At 38.0% G+C, this 15977-nt stretch overlaps 1 protein-coding gene across 2 annotated transcripts in view; it reads left to right on the forward strand.

The window, feature by feature from the left end:
• The first annotated feature begins 308 nt into the window (after positions 1-308).
• KPNA3 (karyopherin subunit alpha 3) overlaps positions 309-15977 on the forward strand; it is a 112867-nt gene continuing 97198 nt past the window's right edge. Inside the window, exon 1 of one of the 2 annotated variants that reach the window (XM_037159344.2) lies at positions 309-773. In XM_037159344.2, coding sequence (XP_037015239.1) covers positions 705-773 — 69 coding nt within the window. In that variant the 5' untranslated portion in view covers positions 309-704. The remainder of the gene's footprint in view (positions 774-15977) is intronic. The other variant, XM_037159345.2, reaches the window with a different exon arrangement.

Here is a 15977-nt window from a genome sequence, read left to right on the forward strand (position 1 = left end):
ATGTGAAAATAAGTGCTATTTATAAAACCAAAACAGAGACAAGGAACAGATGTTGAGGGTCGCTGATATTTCGGGAGACTCCAGAGAGCTCACACACAATGAGCCCTCTCCCAGTAAGCTCCTCCCATGTCCCCGCCCAAGGACGGCCTTGAAGGGGGTGGGGCCTCGAGGCCAGGGCAACGGGTTCCCGGCATTCTCTTAGTTTTATCAACGCCGAAATTACCCACCCCGCAGGAGCAAGGCACGCTGGGAGGTGTAGTTTTCCTCCGCAGATCAGCGTCACCGGACGGCAGTAAAAGCCGCTAAGTGTGACTCAGTTGCTGGGATAAAATTCACGCAGGGTTTACTGAGAGACTCTGATGGAGAGAGGCGGGGGCACACCAATAACACAGGATACATCCAGCCGGAATAGCTTACGGGCCCGTGGCCGCCGCGGGCACGTGACTCCAGCCTCCTCTGGCGCGCACTGTTTCTTAGCGCCCTTTCTTTCACACCCCGCCCCACCCAACTGTCGGCCTGGGCCTCCCTAGACGCTTCTGCCACCTCGCGCTCGGAGGCGTCACGGAACGTGCTCTCCTTTGCCCCTCTCCCTTCTTTCCCCTGGTTCACTCCTCCACGTCCCCCTCCCGCACTCAGACTCTCAGCAGCCGCCGCAGCAGCAGCCGCCGCCGCAGCACTAGCCGCCGCTGGAGCCACGCGCAGCCATGGCCGAGAATCCCGGCTTAGAGAACCACCGCATCAAGAGCTTTAAAAACAAGGGCCGTGATGTGGAAGTGAGTGTGCTTCTTCGGTCTGGGCCTTCCCGGCTCGCGGTCTGGCCGCGCCGGCACCGAGGCGGCGGGGAAAGACGGGTGGCCAGCGGCGCTGGGTTGGCCCTCGCTAGCTTTGGGTCGTAGTTGGCCGCCGCCTCGCGTCACCGCGGCCCAGGTTTGGGCGGAGCAGGCGACCGGACTCGGCTTGCAGCCACCCTCTGGAGCTGCGGGAGCGTGGACCGGGAAATGCATAGGTTTTCGGCACCGTCACGCGGGCGCGGCCTGCTGTCTGCGAGGAGGGGTTGTGAAGCTGAGGCGGGGTCCGCGGGCCGGGCCTCGCGAGGGATGCTGCCTCCCTCTCCTTCAATCCCACAGCCGAGGGGGAGGTCGCGGCTGTCCAACGTTGTCGGTGCTGTCTCCCGCTGGCGCAGTCACTCGCTGCCTCCTGCACTGTCGCACATTGAGCCGAGGCTCTGCTGGTGCCCGCACCTACCTTCTGGGAACTGGGCCCAGGCGGGCAGTGGCGGCCAGCAAAGGCGGGTGGGAACCAATGGAATAACTGACTTATTTGAGGGTAGTAGATGGGGAAGGGTAGTAGGATGCCCCTGGACCATATTCTTATATTCCAGTGCTGTCCTTTGGAGCAGTCTTGCTAAGCTGTTCCTGCTCATACTCCTGTTAAGTGGCATTTGGAGCAAACTGAAGGGGGACAATAGTTTACCATCTATTGTGATGAGGCACTGGAAGAGAGGTTGTTCAGACCTCGGCTGACAGGACCAGTTTTCTAAGCATTTCTTGCCGGTAGTGGCGGTGTGTAGGGTAATTTTTTGACGTGTTTTACTGAAATAAATAGGATACATAGGTTCATACTGCCTTTTTTAATGCATCTTGCTCCAAACTGGTAGAGTTTCTTGCCATGTGTTTGCAAAAGTGTAAATATTAATGTCACTCTGTTGCTACACAACATGTTGCCATTGTCTCATTCAGGTGACAGTAGCAAGTACTATTTGCAAACTTGGCTTATTGAGGCAGCAATAGAGGTCTCTGCAGCTACTGAAAACAATCTAGCTTAATGCATAAACTTCATTGGGACGCTGACCTCTGGATTTGTTAAGGGAAAAGTAGCTTTCTTTAAGTCCACAGCCTCCTTTTCTAATACTAGGTGACATGGTTTGCAGTTTTGTAATTCTTGCTAAGGGGTCAGTGTAAGTAAGAAGTACGCATTTTATCCTCTCTTAAAGAGAGGAAGTGTTGTGGAAAATACACGGTTCAAGGTTCTGTTTTGTAGAAAAAGAAACAAAACCCAGACCACTTTTCAGAGCTACCAAATTAAATTCCAATTAGAAAAAAGAAACCCAAGGAAATACTGTGGAAATCCTATTTGAATAAGACAAATGGAGGTCACCTGTCTCGTCCTGGTCATGGTTAAGTTTCTTTTGTGAGAAATACTTTTAAGCAAAAGTGAAAGTCAGGAATAGCAGCAAGCAATTTTGGAATTGCCTTGTGTTATTGGTCCACTTTATAATACGGGCTAATTTGGAACTTTCTCTATCAGTAATTGTTCTTGAAGCTTACCCCTATTATAGAGCAAAACTGAAGTAGTTTGAAAAATACCCATTTATTTGTACAAAATTCTTTCCTGTCTTGGATATTGAGACAGGTTTTTATCATATTGTTTGCCTCTATTTTGTTTTGGGAGCTCCATGATACCTAGTAAGGACTCCTGCACATTTTTTGAGTTGGCCAAAAAGTTCATTTTTTTCCATAAATTAAAAGACACATTTTTCATTTCACCAATAACTTTATTAATCTGGACATTTTGATTATGTCTGCTTTCTCCTTATGATGTTGATTGCTCTCAGTTAATGTCTTGATATGATCTCTGTCAACTTCAAGTGATCTGCCTAACTGTGGAGCAGTGTTGTCCAGTTAGAAATCTCCAGTGCAAAACTTCACAAACATTCTATTAGTCACAGCACCTTCTCAATTACACTGTACAACATTTTTGTGTATGTGTGTTTCAGGTGCAGCTTTACCTTTCTTGAGACAATAAAACAAGATATGCTGAAAATGTTGAGTTTTTCTTCCATCTTCAGTATTAAAATGGCTGCACAAAAATTCACCAATTTTGTTTTTTTTTAACGTGCAGCTGTTTTTTTTATGACAGCTGTCACAATACAATCTAACTAGATTGTTTTGAATGAAGTCAAAGACAACTAAGCACAACTAGAGCCACCTTATGGAAAACTTTTTGGCCAACCCTGTAGGTACATGATAAATATTTGCTGATCACCGGAATGTCACCAGTGACTTCTAGATTCATGGCTGCTAACTAAGCATTTCAGCCTGAAAATATTGGTCACAATGTTACATTTCCCAGGATACATTAGGGTACCTAAGGCATGAAATAACAGTTATTCAAATAAGGCTTTATGATACCTCATTTAATCCATAGAATAACTTTATGGATAGGTAGAACATTATCCCCACTTTCCAGTAGGAAAGTACTTGGATGGGGAAACTCAAGTGTGCTTAAGGAAACTCAAGTGCCTAGCCTACACAAAGTCACAAAGTGGGTATGGACATTAATTCACTAATTGTCTACTTGGTGTCTAACAATGTCAAGTCTTAGGGATATAAAAGGGAGTAAAATGCAGTCTATACTTCAAGAAGTTTATAGTTTAGTCAGAGTGAAAGGAAAATAAATGAATAATTACAGTGCAGTACATCAATATGTGTATTGTGAGAATGCATAAAAATAAGAGATCCTAAATTGGAGCTGAGTATTCCAGGGAGATGTTCTAGTTGATTCCTTTTGGATGAATGGGAGTATACTCTGAAAGATTAAAGAAAGTTATTCTGGAAAGGGAGAGGGCAAAGAAAAGGCATTATAGACTTGAGGGAGCAGTAATTGAAGTGTCCTGGGAGAATGCAGTAGGGTTGAGAGAAGGGAGTGCAAGAGGTGACTAAAGGGTAAACTAGGGTCAAATCCAGTCAAATGCCTTTGTTGTGGATTTAGGACAAGCTACTATATCTAATTTTGTCTTACCCATTAGAAACTATATACTACAACAGAGATGTGTGACTGAATAGTTGTGATCATCAGGCTTTCCTGCCTTTCCAAGTATAGGATAGATGAAAGATAAAAAATTACAAATTAAAGATAAAATACTCAGCTGATCTATAGATTAGATGCTAGGTGCAAACATAAAATAAATATTTTCTAGAGAAAATAAAAGTGTAGAGTTATGCAAGGTAATTGTGAGTGGGGAGAGGTAATTTCATAGTCGTTCAGTCAGGAATGGTTTTATAGAAGAGAAGTTGAAAATCCAAGTGAAAAAGAAGAGAGTGAAGAGATGAGACTGTAGTGTTCTGAGAATATGTCTGTGGCAAACAGTTGCTTGGAAACTTCTTGATAGGGAGATCTGAAAGAATTTATTTCAGGGTAGTATAAAAGGTGTAATATGATTAGAATAATGGAAAAAGGTGATTGGCAGTAATGCCTGGGATTAATTCTGGAGTCATAGTGCTTTTATCCTTGGGGTGTCCAACCTGTGGCCCACAATAGGTATGAATGCATCCCAACGCAAAATTGTAGATTTACTTACAACCTTTTTTTGCTCATCAGTTTTCATTAGTGTTTGTGTATTTAATGTGTGGCCAAAGACAACTCTTCTTCCAGTGTGGCCCAGAGAGGCCAAAAGGTTGGATACCTGTATATGAATTTCCCAAAAATTGAGACTGGGGATGGTCATGGTCATAACATGGTATGAGGATTTGCATCTCCTCCTCTTTTTCCTTTCTCTTCCTCTACTGTGTAAAGGTCATGGAAGACAAAGGGGATAAAGGTTATCCTGAAATTTATAGGTGGAAGTAAGGGAGGGAGTAATTATCACTGATAGCAGTTAGGAACTTGGGTTGGGGGAATAGATTTGGAGCTAAAACTAGGAATCATAGAGTGAGAATAATTGCTTTTATTTGGTCTGAAATGTGTTTTAATACTAGACATTTTCACATAAGACATTGGTTCTTAGGCTTTTTCTTTTTTAAAAATAAAACTTTTAAAATACAGTTATAGAAAAGTACACAAAACAAACTTTTTAAAAAAAGATTTTATTTATTTGTCTTTAGAGGGGAAGGGAAGGAGAGAGGGAGAGAATATCAATGTATGGTTGCCTCTTGTGGGTCCCCCGCTGGGAACTGGCCTGCAACCCAGGCATGTGCCCTGACTGGGAATTGAACCGTGATCTTCTGGTTTGCAGACCTGCGCTCAATCCACTGAGCTATATCAGCCAGGGCACAAAACAAACTTTTTAAGTTACAAGTATTCACTTATAACTCAAACATTCAGGTAAATGCCATCCAGGTCAACTTTTCCTTGTACCTGTGTACCTCAAGGATGTAACATTTTCCTCAGTAACAATAACTAATAAAAATTATTTTTAAGATCTTAACAGTTACTGACTCTTTATAGTGTATCTCTACCAGATGCTTTATGTGTTATTTATCTGTTTTTATAACAATCCTGTGAAGTACATACTGATACTATCCACATTTACTGAGGAGGAAACTTGAGGCCCTCAGTTTTGAACTAATCCCTAAATCACAGAAATAAGTGACAGAGACTTATAGTGAAGTAGACTTATGTGAAAGCCAGAGCTCTTGCTCACTGTTTTGTACTGTTTCTCCACTGATTGGAGGCTAAGACTTAACCTGTGTGAAGCACATCTGGAAATTAATTATGGGGAAAATATTTAAGAAATCTTAAATATATCACAGAAATTCCTATTTTGTTTTAAAACTTTGCTAATAAAAATTTTGACATTCTATTCGTCATTTGTTTTATTTGCCTTTTTTTTCCTTTTTATTCTTGCAAACTTTCTAGTTAGCTGGTTTCAATGAAAAATAGTAACCTATATTCTTGGGCTTAACACAAACTGCATGCTTTAGTTTCTAAATGCTCGGTATTTTTATAAATATTTTCACATTTGCAGATTCAACTAGTACTCTCTCTGGAAGCTCTGTTTGTAGAGGGTACTATTTAACAGTTTAAACCTAAAACTTCTCTTCAGTTCCTTCATTTTTCTGTTAGTCATCTGATGAGCCCTTATATTTTTACCTTTGTTGCCAACCTTTCTACCAGTGTCCTAATTTAGGCCCCTGTTATTCTCACTCTTACAAGTATGATAATGCACCCATTTTTCCCTGTTTCTCATATCTTCCTTCACCATTGTATCTTGTGGATTGATTTTTCTGAAATCTTTTCGTCTAACTTTCCTGGTAAGATCATTCCCACTGCCTTCAAGATAAAATTAAAACTCCTTAGCATGCCACACATAATTCCACCAAAGGCCCTATCTTTTCTACTTTACCTACCACTTTTCTTTCTATCTTCTTTGTGCCAGCCCTGATAAAGTATTTGGAGTTGGAAGTAATCAGTACAATATCCTCTCTAGGCCTTTGTACATACTATTTTCCTATATACCTTCTTTTGCTCTCTGTTAAATGACGCTCACTCTGGCAAACTTCTTTCTCAATTCAGACTCCTTCATATATATTTGGAACACCAAGATGACAGTTCTGTCAAATCATGCCATTCTAGTTCAAAACTCTTTAGAAGTTCTCAGTAGAGCCTTTCCTGGTTGACCAATAACATACTTATCACTACCATTTCCTTTTCTTTTCCTTCTCTCTAATGCTTTCCTCAGTAAATTTTCCTTTGCCTCTTTGGGATTAATTGCTGTGAGGTACAACAAATTGTGTGTGTGTGTATACCTGTTAAAGTATGTTGGCTCTGTCAAGAAGCTCAGTGAGAGTAGAGACCTTGGGCTATGATATGACAGATAATTTTGTGATCAGTATATAAAATTTAGTAAGTACTCTTTGAGAAGAGAGAGTAGATAATATATACCTGAAAACACTCTGTTTGGGAGTGAAAAACACAATATTATTCTAAGATATAATAGTTACTTTTGGTGTTGACTCCATGGCAGTGATACTGTTGGCTACCCCTCCTTTGACAGTGTTTTTTGCTGTAATGTATTTCTGTAATATGAACTAACTCATACTTGTATGGTAAAGAGGAATGATGTTACTTAATGCAGAATTCATGTTGATTCTTATTTAATTCTTAGCAGCACATTAACTGTTTGGCACTCCCAAGTAACAGCAATTAAACACAAGCAGCTGAAGTCAGACAGGAACACAGTTGAACACAGCAAGCCCAGAAGTATGCACATTGTCCATTGACCCATGTTCTGCTTCTTGGCTTCATTTAACTGTATGTTATGTCTAAAGGTGCTTATTGCTTCAACTATCTTGATGTATTTCTTCTTTCTTCCTGATTTTGCAGAACATGAAATTTTTCAGGAATCTGTATGTTGTATAGCAGATATACTATAATTATCTTTTCTTAAATGTATTAATAGCATATAATCTTTCCTGGTCCTTCTACCTGATTAATTACTATTTTTAAGCTGGTTTTGCCAACTCTTATTCCTATTCATTGAATGTGACCATATCTTGGGATTCTATCTGTGAATTTCTGTATACACCATTTTTCTTGCTCACATCAGCAGCTTCTTTAATAGTTTTAACCATTTTGGAGGCAGTGGGGAAATTTAAATCTGTTTTAATCTGCTGAAAATCACATGAGCATCACATCAGTTTGTTGAGCTCAAAGTGTTTAAAGTTATATTATGCCTTTGTTTTTTTCCTTTTGTGTGTGTGTGTGTGTTTATGGCATCGTCAATTTCACTGTGACCTGAACTTGAAACTTGAGAGGTTTCTTGGACTCCTTTCTCATCTTCCACATTCAGTCAGATGCTAGTCATGTAGCTTGAATCTGTGTTCAGCTTACTTACAGCTTTTATTACCAGGCAGTTTAAAAGTTGCCTCCAAGTGGTATTCTTCCTCCAATTTATAAGATTTTTCAGTGACCCTAATTACCTGGTTATCTCCCCAGGGTCAGCTTCCTTCCCCCAGCTTCCACAACTCTTTAAGCTCTGGCAACACTGAACTACTTAGATGCTTATATATAATCTGGAATTTCACCCTTCCCTGTTTGCCAGTGCTATTTCTGTTCTCATGGGCTATTCTGCTGACTGGAATATGCTTTCCTGCCTCTTGTTGCCTGGCTAGTTTCCTACCCCTCTTAATACTCAACTCTGGGTTTAACTCTTCTGAGAAAATTTTCTGAATCCCTTTCATACTCTCAGGTTGAATTTAGGTACCCTTCTTCATTCCTGGAAGAACTCCAAGTATATATATCTTTCTCATTGTAGTTATGATAATATATTTTTATTATGTTCTACCCGTTTTTTCTACTATGTTAAGAACTTTTTGAGGACAGAAGCTATATATCTCTGTTGCTTACTTCCTAGTATAGTGGCTGGAACAAAGTAAGCACTAAAATATTTCTTGAATAAATATATCTATTATAGGTAGCACCAGCACAGTAATTTTTCTAAAATATATTTTTGAACTGACACTTTTAATCTTTTAGTGCCTTTTCCTACTGCTTCCCATATCGGGTCCAAACTTTCTATTATGATAGGTAAATTACTAGGAGATAAAGATACATGCATAGTAAATTAATTTCTAAGTTTTTCTTATTTTTAATCATAAAAATGTTCTAATATATAGAAAGAGTAGAGAAAATCATATATTAGTTCCATATGCGTATCACTGAGATTTAATAAGTAACAATTTGCTGTATTGGCTTCATCATTTGTTTATCCGTACATAGCAGATGTGGCATTTTACAGTAAGACTTAAGGCTACTTCTCTAAAAAATAAGAATGTATTCTTGCATAAATATCACATCACTCTGACACAATTAACAATTTACCAATAATATTTGATCCAGCTCATATTTAAATTTCCCCAGGTTTTTTTTTTTTTTTACAGTTAGTCTAAATAAGATCATATCACATTTGTCTCCTCGAATCTAGAACAGGCTTTTTCCTTCATTTTTTTTATTATGGTAAAATATGTAACAAAGGTGTTACCATTTTACACATTTTAAGTGTACAGTTCTGTGGCATTAAGTACATTTTCATTGATGTGTAACCATCATCACTATGTATTTACAGAACTATTTCATCTTCCCCAACTGAAACTCTGTCTGTCTTAAACAGTAACTGCATTTTCTTCCTCCCCAATCCCCCCAACATCTGGCAACTTCCCTTATACTTTTTGTCTTTATGAATTTAACTGCTCTAGGAACCTCATATAATATTTGTCTTTTTGTGATTAGCTTATTTTACTTATCATAATGTCTTCAAGGTTCATTTGTGTTGTAGCATGGGTCAGCATATCCTTTTTATGGCTGAACAATATTCTGTGGTATGTATATACCACATTTTGTTTATCCATGCATTCTTTGATGTATAATTGGGTTGCTTGCACCTTTTGGTTGTCTCCTGCCATTTTTTAGATGCCATCAATTTGTGAAGAAATGAGGTCAGTTAAATTAAGTTGAACCACACAAAATTGCCATTTTTTGAAGTTCAAAACAATCAAGGATTGGCAATCTGAAATGGTTTGCCCAAATAGAAAGTACTCATTACTGGATTTGTCTGTTATTGTTACTGTCTGTTACTGTCTGAAATTACTGGATTTGTCTGTTACTGTTACTGTCTGAAAGTACTCATTACTGGATTTCTTTGTGGTGTATCTTTTTTTTTAAAGATTTTATTTATTTATCTTTAGAGGGGAAGGAGAGAGGGAGAGAAACATCAATGTATGGTTGCCTCTCGTGTGTCCCCTGCTGGGAACTGGCTTGCAACCCAGGCATGTGCCCTGACTGGGAATTGAACTGCTATCCTCTGGTTTGCAGGCCTGCGCTCAATCCACTGAGCTCAATCTACTGAGCTACACCAGCCAGGGCTTTTGTGGTGTATCTTAACTTGTTTATCCTATTTCTTATTACCATTTGTATTTTCTGTAAACTGGAGGTTATTTCAAAGACTGGATTATCTTCAGTTTAAGCCCTTTTGATTTAAAAAAATACTTCAATTGGTGGTGCTGTGTACTTCAGAATATACACCAGTAGTGATGTTAAAATTGGTCTGAGAGTTGAGAGGATAAAGAATAGTTTAATGTCATGATGTCAAAGTGACTAAATTTGATGAAGTGAATTTTTGTTATTTGGATGAGATGTGATAGAGACTGGATAACATTTGAAGTCAAAAAAGTAACCTGACTTCTTGGTATCTAGTAAAGATTTACAAAATGTATCTAGGAAATGTAACTTCAAAGTGAATGGCATTCTCTTTCCATGACTGACACCATTCCTAAATTGACTTTTCGTTTTCTTAACATAAGATTTGGCTAATATTCTAATTTCTAAGTCTCTATGCCTTTACTTTGAAGATAAAGCAATGTTAAGAATATAAAGAGGATGTAGCTATACTTTGTGGCAGTATTTTATTAAGAACAATTTTGTTATAGCCTAGGATACCAATAGTAACAGTTAAAATAAATTGTGACTATGTTTACTTGAAAGTAGTCATACTACGTAGTGAGTTTTCTGAGTTATAAGTTTATTTGTTTATATAACAAATTTTATTTTGAAATGCAAATATTTCTGAAAATGTCCTTTACATTTCTCTGTCTTCTTAAATAGAATATGATTTAGCAAATAACTATATTCTATTTAAGAAAAGAAACATCATTATGCATATGGATATTGGCTTTTGCTTTTACTTAAGTGATGTCTTCAGGATCTTAGATCTGTCAGAATTTTGTTCTTAATTTCTATGCTTGTGGAGTTTTTGCTCTTCATAATTTTTGGGCCTGTCCTTCTCTTGCTCTTAGTCTGTCAGCTTTCTCTTGTTACTGTCCACATGTTTATTTGTAGCTCCTCTTTTCTTTTAATTTGATGCTTTATATATCCTGGCATCTTTGATAACAGATTTACCAAATATTTATTTAGCATTTGCTGTGTGCCAGGAAGGCATTGTTTATGGCAAAGATTATAAATATGAATAATATTGTCCTTCTTCTAGGGAAGTCCATTTTAGTGGGAGAGACCGATACCTAAGCATGTACTACTTTGTGTACAGTGTAAGTTCTATGATATAGGTACATGATTTGCACAGTACTGTGAGAGCTTGGAGAAAGGGAGTGACTAAATATACCTGGGGAGATCATATCTGAGGTAGGTCTTGAAGAATGTGTAGGAGTTTGCCAAGACAGAAAGAAGAATAACATGAATAATAGTGTATATGTTATAGAGCCTTTTTTTTTGCTTTTTATTGAGTTTATTAGGGTGACTCTGGTTAACAAAATTATGCAGTTTCAGGTGCACACTTCTATAGCACTTCATCTGTACACTTGGGGTGTTTTCACCACCCCAAGTCAAGTCTCTGTCCATCACTATTTATCCTGTTATACCCTCCTCCACCTCCCTCTACCACACCCTCCACCCCTTGCCCCTGGCAGTCATCACACTTGTCAGTGTCCATGAGTTTTTCCTTTTTTCTTCTTTTTTGCTCAACAACCCCATCACCCCTAGTTGTCAGCCTGCTGTCTGTCTATGAATCTGTCACAATTTTGCTTGTTAGTTCATTTTGTTCATTAGATTCCACATATGAATGATATCATGGTACTTCTCTTTTATGGTGTGTTCAAGCAACAGTTAGTATGGTGGCATTAAATCCACTCTCTCTTCTTAAGGAAATAGCATTCCGATTTGGTCTTTGGAAGCTGCTTTTCTGCCATTGGATATCTCTTAGTGGGATTTTTAATCTTAGTGTTCTGGCCTTTGATTAATTAAGGTGCCTCACCCTTTCTGAGTAACACTATTAGACTAATCAAATGCTGTCCCTGGCATTTTAATCTTGAGTGAGCTGATACTGGGACCTAAGTGATTCATTCTGGCAGTACTATGAAGAAATCTTCCATTAAATCCTGACATCTACATCTGTGGAGTTGCTTTCATCCTGATTTTTTCATAGATCTGATTCTTCACCTTTTCCTTTGGTTCTTTGAATTGCTCTGTATTCTTCCAGTACATTTCCTGCCCCCTCCTCTTGTTTCTTAAATTAATTGAAGTTTGTTTTATTTCTTTCAACAGAACTCAGAGATAATTGGTTATCCTCTTTTGCCCAGGAGTGAGGGTGTTTTCAGGACACAGGATTTCCAGTGTCCAAATCTGGAAGTCCTGGGCAAACCTTAATAAGTTGGTCACTATACTCTAATTGATACAGTTTGGGCCCTGGCTGGTGTGGGTCAATAGGTTGAGTGCCTGCCTGCAAACCAAAGGGTTGCCAGTTTGATTCTCAGTCAGGGCACATGCATGGGTTGCAGGCCAGGTCCCCAGTAGGGGGTGTGCGAGAGGCAACCACATACTGATGTTTCTCTCCTTCTCTTCCTTTCTCTCTAAAAATAAATAAACAAACTTTTTTTTTAAAGAAGCAGTTTGGGAGTAAAGATAATGAATTTGGGGAATCAAATGTTCACAAGGAAGTATTTGGTATACAGCTGAGAATAATGTGTGTAAAACTAGTTTGTTTTAGTTACTTTACTCAGCAGTTATTTGAATCCTGAGTCAAGTGTAAGGTGTAAAACAATGAAAATAACAACCAATAATTGTTGAGCACTTACTATATGCAAGGTACTCTGCTTATAATAATTTTAAATAATTCTCACAAAACTGCCATTATAGAGACAAAGAAAATAGGTTTAGTAGTTTGCTTATTAAAAACACACAGCTAGGAAGAGGCAGAACTGGCATTTCATCTTAGATTTCCTACTTTTAAATCCTGTGCTGCTTTTTTAATAAAGATTTTTTAAATTTATTTTTAAACAGAGGGGAAGAGAGAGACAGAGAGAGACAGTTGCCTCGCACATGCCCCCAGCCAGGGACCTGGCCTGCAATTCAGGCTTGTGCACTGACTGGGAATCAAACCTAATAAAAGCAGCGACCTTTTGCTTTGCTGGGCCATGCCCAACCTACTGAGCCATACCAGTCATGGCAAAACCCTGTGCTCTTAATAAACATTATCCTAACTCTGTCTCAGGGACTCTGCTCAAGGATTGGCTAGACTGGTTTAAAAAAAGATGTGAAAGCAAATGTAGAGAGTAGAGTGGGCACATAAAGAAAGATTCAGTGTGGGAGACTCAGGAAAGGCTTTTTGGAGATGACTGTGCTTAAGCTGAAACTAGAAAAATGTCTAGTAGGTCTTGGGTGGTCCTGTAGGTAAGAGGCAACATGGTATGTTCTGGGAAACTAAAGTAATTCAGTAAAAATAATTCAGAAAGTTGGAGATTGCGAAAAATCTCTTCTGTGGGGAAAATTTTAAGTAGGGAAGTGGGTTTTGTGCATTGAGGACTATTGATTTGGTGTACTAAAAAATGGGATTGGTGAGAGTGAGAAGAGAGCTTGGAAAGCACAGAAAACTCTTGGGTCCCAGAGCTGATGGTCTGACTAACGGTACTGGCATTGGGTTCCAAAGCCAGGAAAAGTTATTAGGACCATTTATTTGGTATATTGTACTTTATAGAACAGAGATTAGCAAACTTTTTCTGTAAGGGGCTATAAAGATATTTTTAAAAGACTAAATATTTTAGGCTTTGAGAGCTATACTGTTTATGTCACAACAACTCAGTTCTGCTGTGAGCACGAAATCGGTCATAGACACACAAACAAATGAGTGCCACTGTTTCAATAAGCTTTATTTACAAAATGAGATGGAAGATTAGCTAGATTTGGCTTGTATGCTGGATTTGCCTCAGTCCATAGTTTGCTTACCCTGTTTTAGGATGATGTAGAGATTAGTGAAGATTTAGAAAATAGTTCAAGCAATGATTAGAGCAATTAGGATGATAATATAAATGAGGGCTTTATAGGAATAAGAAAAGAGGTCTAGGGGATGCCTTTCACATCGCTTTGGGGGACTAGTAGAAATTCCACTGAAGAATGAGCCTTTAGGAAGCTTAGAGCAAAGTGGCGTATCAGAATTTAGGGTGGAAGAGTTTTCTGAAGGAAGGGCAGTAGTTGAAATATCAAGTACTGCAGAGAGGAGAGGTATGAGAAAGACCTGAAATAAGTCATTCATTGAATTTAGCAATTGGGGGTCATTGAAAAATAGAAGACCCAGAAAGTAGTAGTGTCCGGGAGCTAGAATATGATAGGGTAAGTAGTAAATTGAACCAGTCAGTGGAAACTCAATTTAAAAATCGGTAGTTATAGGAAGGAGGGACTACTGGTTAGCTTGAGGAGGAGATAGGGTTAAAAGAAAGCTTTTGGGGGGTCTGTTTCTTACTTCTTTAAAAGTTTAGGATTAACTACTGTTTGTAGGCTAAATTGAAGTAACCAGGACAAAAGATATTTAAGGTCCTGGCTAGGAACAGAATAAGTGATTGAGCCTAGGGTAAGTGAGGAGCTGTTAAGGAGGTGAAGTAAGAGATAAAAGTTGTTAGTTTTTGAAGGAGCCTCAGGTGGAAAGGGCTTGGAGAAGTACAGACAGACGAGAGAATGGGCAAGTGAAACAGCTTATGTTTAATTATGTCTTCATTTATTAGTTTTACTTGCACTTATTCTACTTTTATTTAAAAATTAAATATATTTTAAAAGGAAAGAGAAGGTGAAAATATGTCATGATTCTAAATAAGATAATTTCTGCATTCATATATATATTTGTAAGTTTTAGAAAGAATGTTTATAAACTAGTAATTTCCAAATAAGACTATCATACCTTCTAATGATAAAATGCATACTAACTCCTATATGAGAATAAATTCTTATTGACTAAATCCTTCATAGGAGTGACAGTAATTTAAGATGCTCCCTTACTCCCCATGCACAATTTAAAATTACTGTCATGGACTATGGCTGGTAGCAGTAGTGTGGTTTTTAATAGTATGTTGAATTCTGGGAACATTGGTTTTGCTTGGAATAAAGATATTGGAACTTGGCTGTTAAAGTTCTGTTTTGGCTGGACGTTTGCTTTTGTTTTCTAAATTTTGTGAGTGTGGGCTACTGTGAACATTTTTATGTATCTTTTTAAGCAAAACTTTGGAAAAGTGGGATTTTTTTTAGCAATTTGGAGCTAATTTAATCCAGTTTTGGAATATAGAAGGAGAAAATACATGGGTTTATAGGCTGTGATTATGATCTCTGCCTTTAAGGGGCATTTAATCTAGTGGGGTTTGTGTTTTTCCTTTTGTTTTTTTTCTTTAAACAAACATTGCTAACTTGATCCTGAAGTTCAAATAGACTTGCAAGGGATCACCAAAAAGCCAAACCAATTTTGGAAAAAAGGGTTGGAGAACTCATACTTAGCAATTTCAAAACTTTCTACAAATCAACAGTAATCAAGACTATACAGTACTGGCATAAGAACAGACATATAGACAAATGGAATAGACTTAAGAGTCTAGAAATAGGTTCTCATATTTACAATTGATTTTTTGTAGCTCAGTTGATTTTTAATAAAGGTGCCAAGACAGTGCAACAGAGCAAGAATAGTCTTTTCTATAAGTGGTGCTGGGCTGACTGATAATTCACATGTGAACAATATTGACATCTATTCCATACAAAGTTGATCACAGACCTGAATACAAGAACTAAAACTATAAAAGTTTCAGAATAAAACAGAGGTGTAGATCTTTATTACCTCAGATTAGGTAGTGTTTTATTAGTATGACACTAACAGTACAGGTAACAAAAGAAAATCTCTAAATTAGACTTCATCAGGATTAAAATCTTTTATGTTTCAAAAGATGTCACCAAGAAAGTGAAAAGGCCATCTACAAATGGAAGCAGATATTTGCAGATCATATATCTCATAAGGGATTTGTGTCTAGTATATATAAAGAACTCCTACAATTGGACAGTAAAACGATAAATTATTCAATTTAAAAATGGACAAAGGACTTGAACAGATAACTCTCTAAAGAAATTATACAGATGGTCAATAAGTACATGAAAAGATCTTCATTATTGATCAATAGGGAAATGCAGATCAGAAGCAGAATGAGATATCACTTTATATCTACAAACAAATAACAAGCGTTGGGAAGGATATATAGAAATTGGAACCTACGTACAGTTCTGGTGGGATTATAAAATAGAACAGCCACTTTGGAAGTTCTTTCTTATATTAATCATAGAGTTGCCATTTGACCCAGCAGTTTTACTCCTACATATATACCCATAAGATATGAAAACATGTACACAAATGTTTATAGTAGCATAGTTCATATCAGCCAAAAAAT

This window comes from Artibeus jamaicensis, unplaced genomic scaffold (assembly GCF_021234435.1).
Source record: "Artibeus jamaicensis isolate MK-2021 breed Jamaican fruit bat unplaced genomic scaffold, CSHL_Jam_final contig_410, whole genome shotgun sequence".
In the NCBI taxonomy this organism is placed as follows: Eukaryota; Metazoa; Chordata; class Mammalia; order Chiroptera; family Phyllostomidae; genus Artibeus; species Artibeus jamaicensis.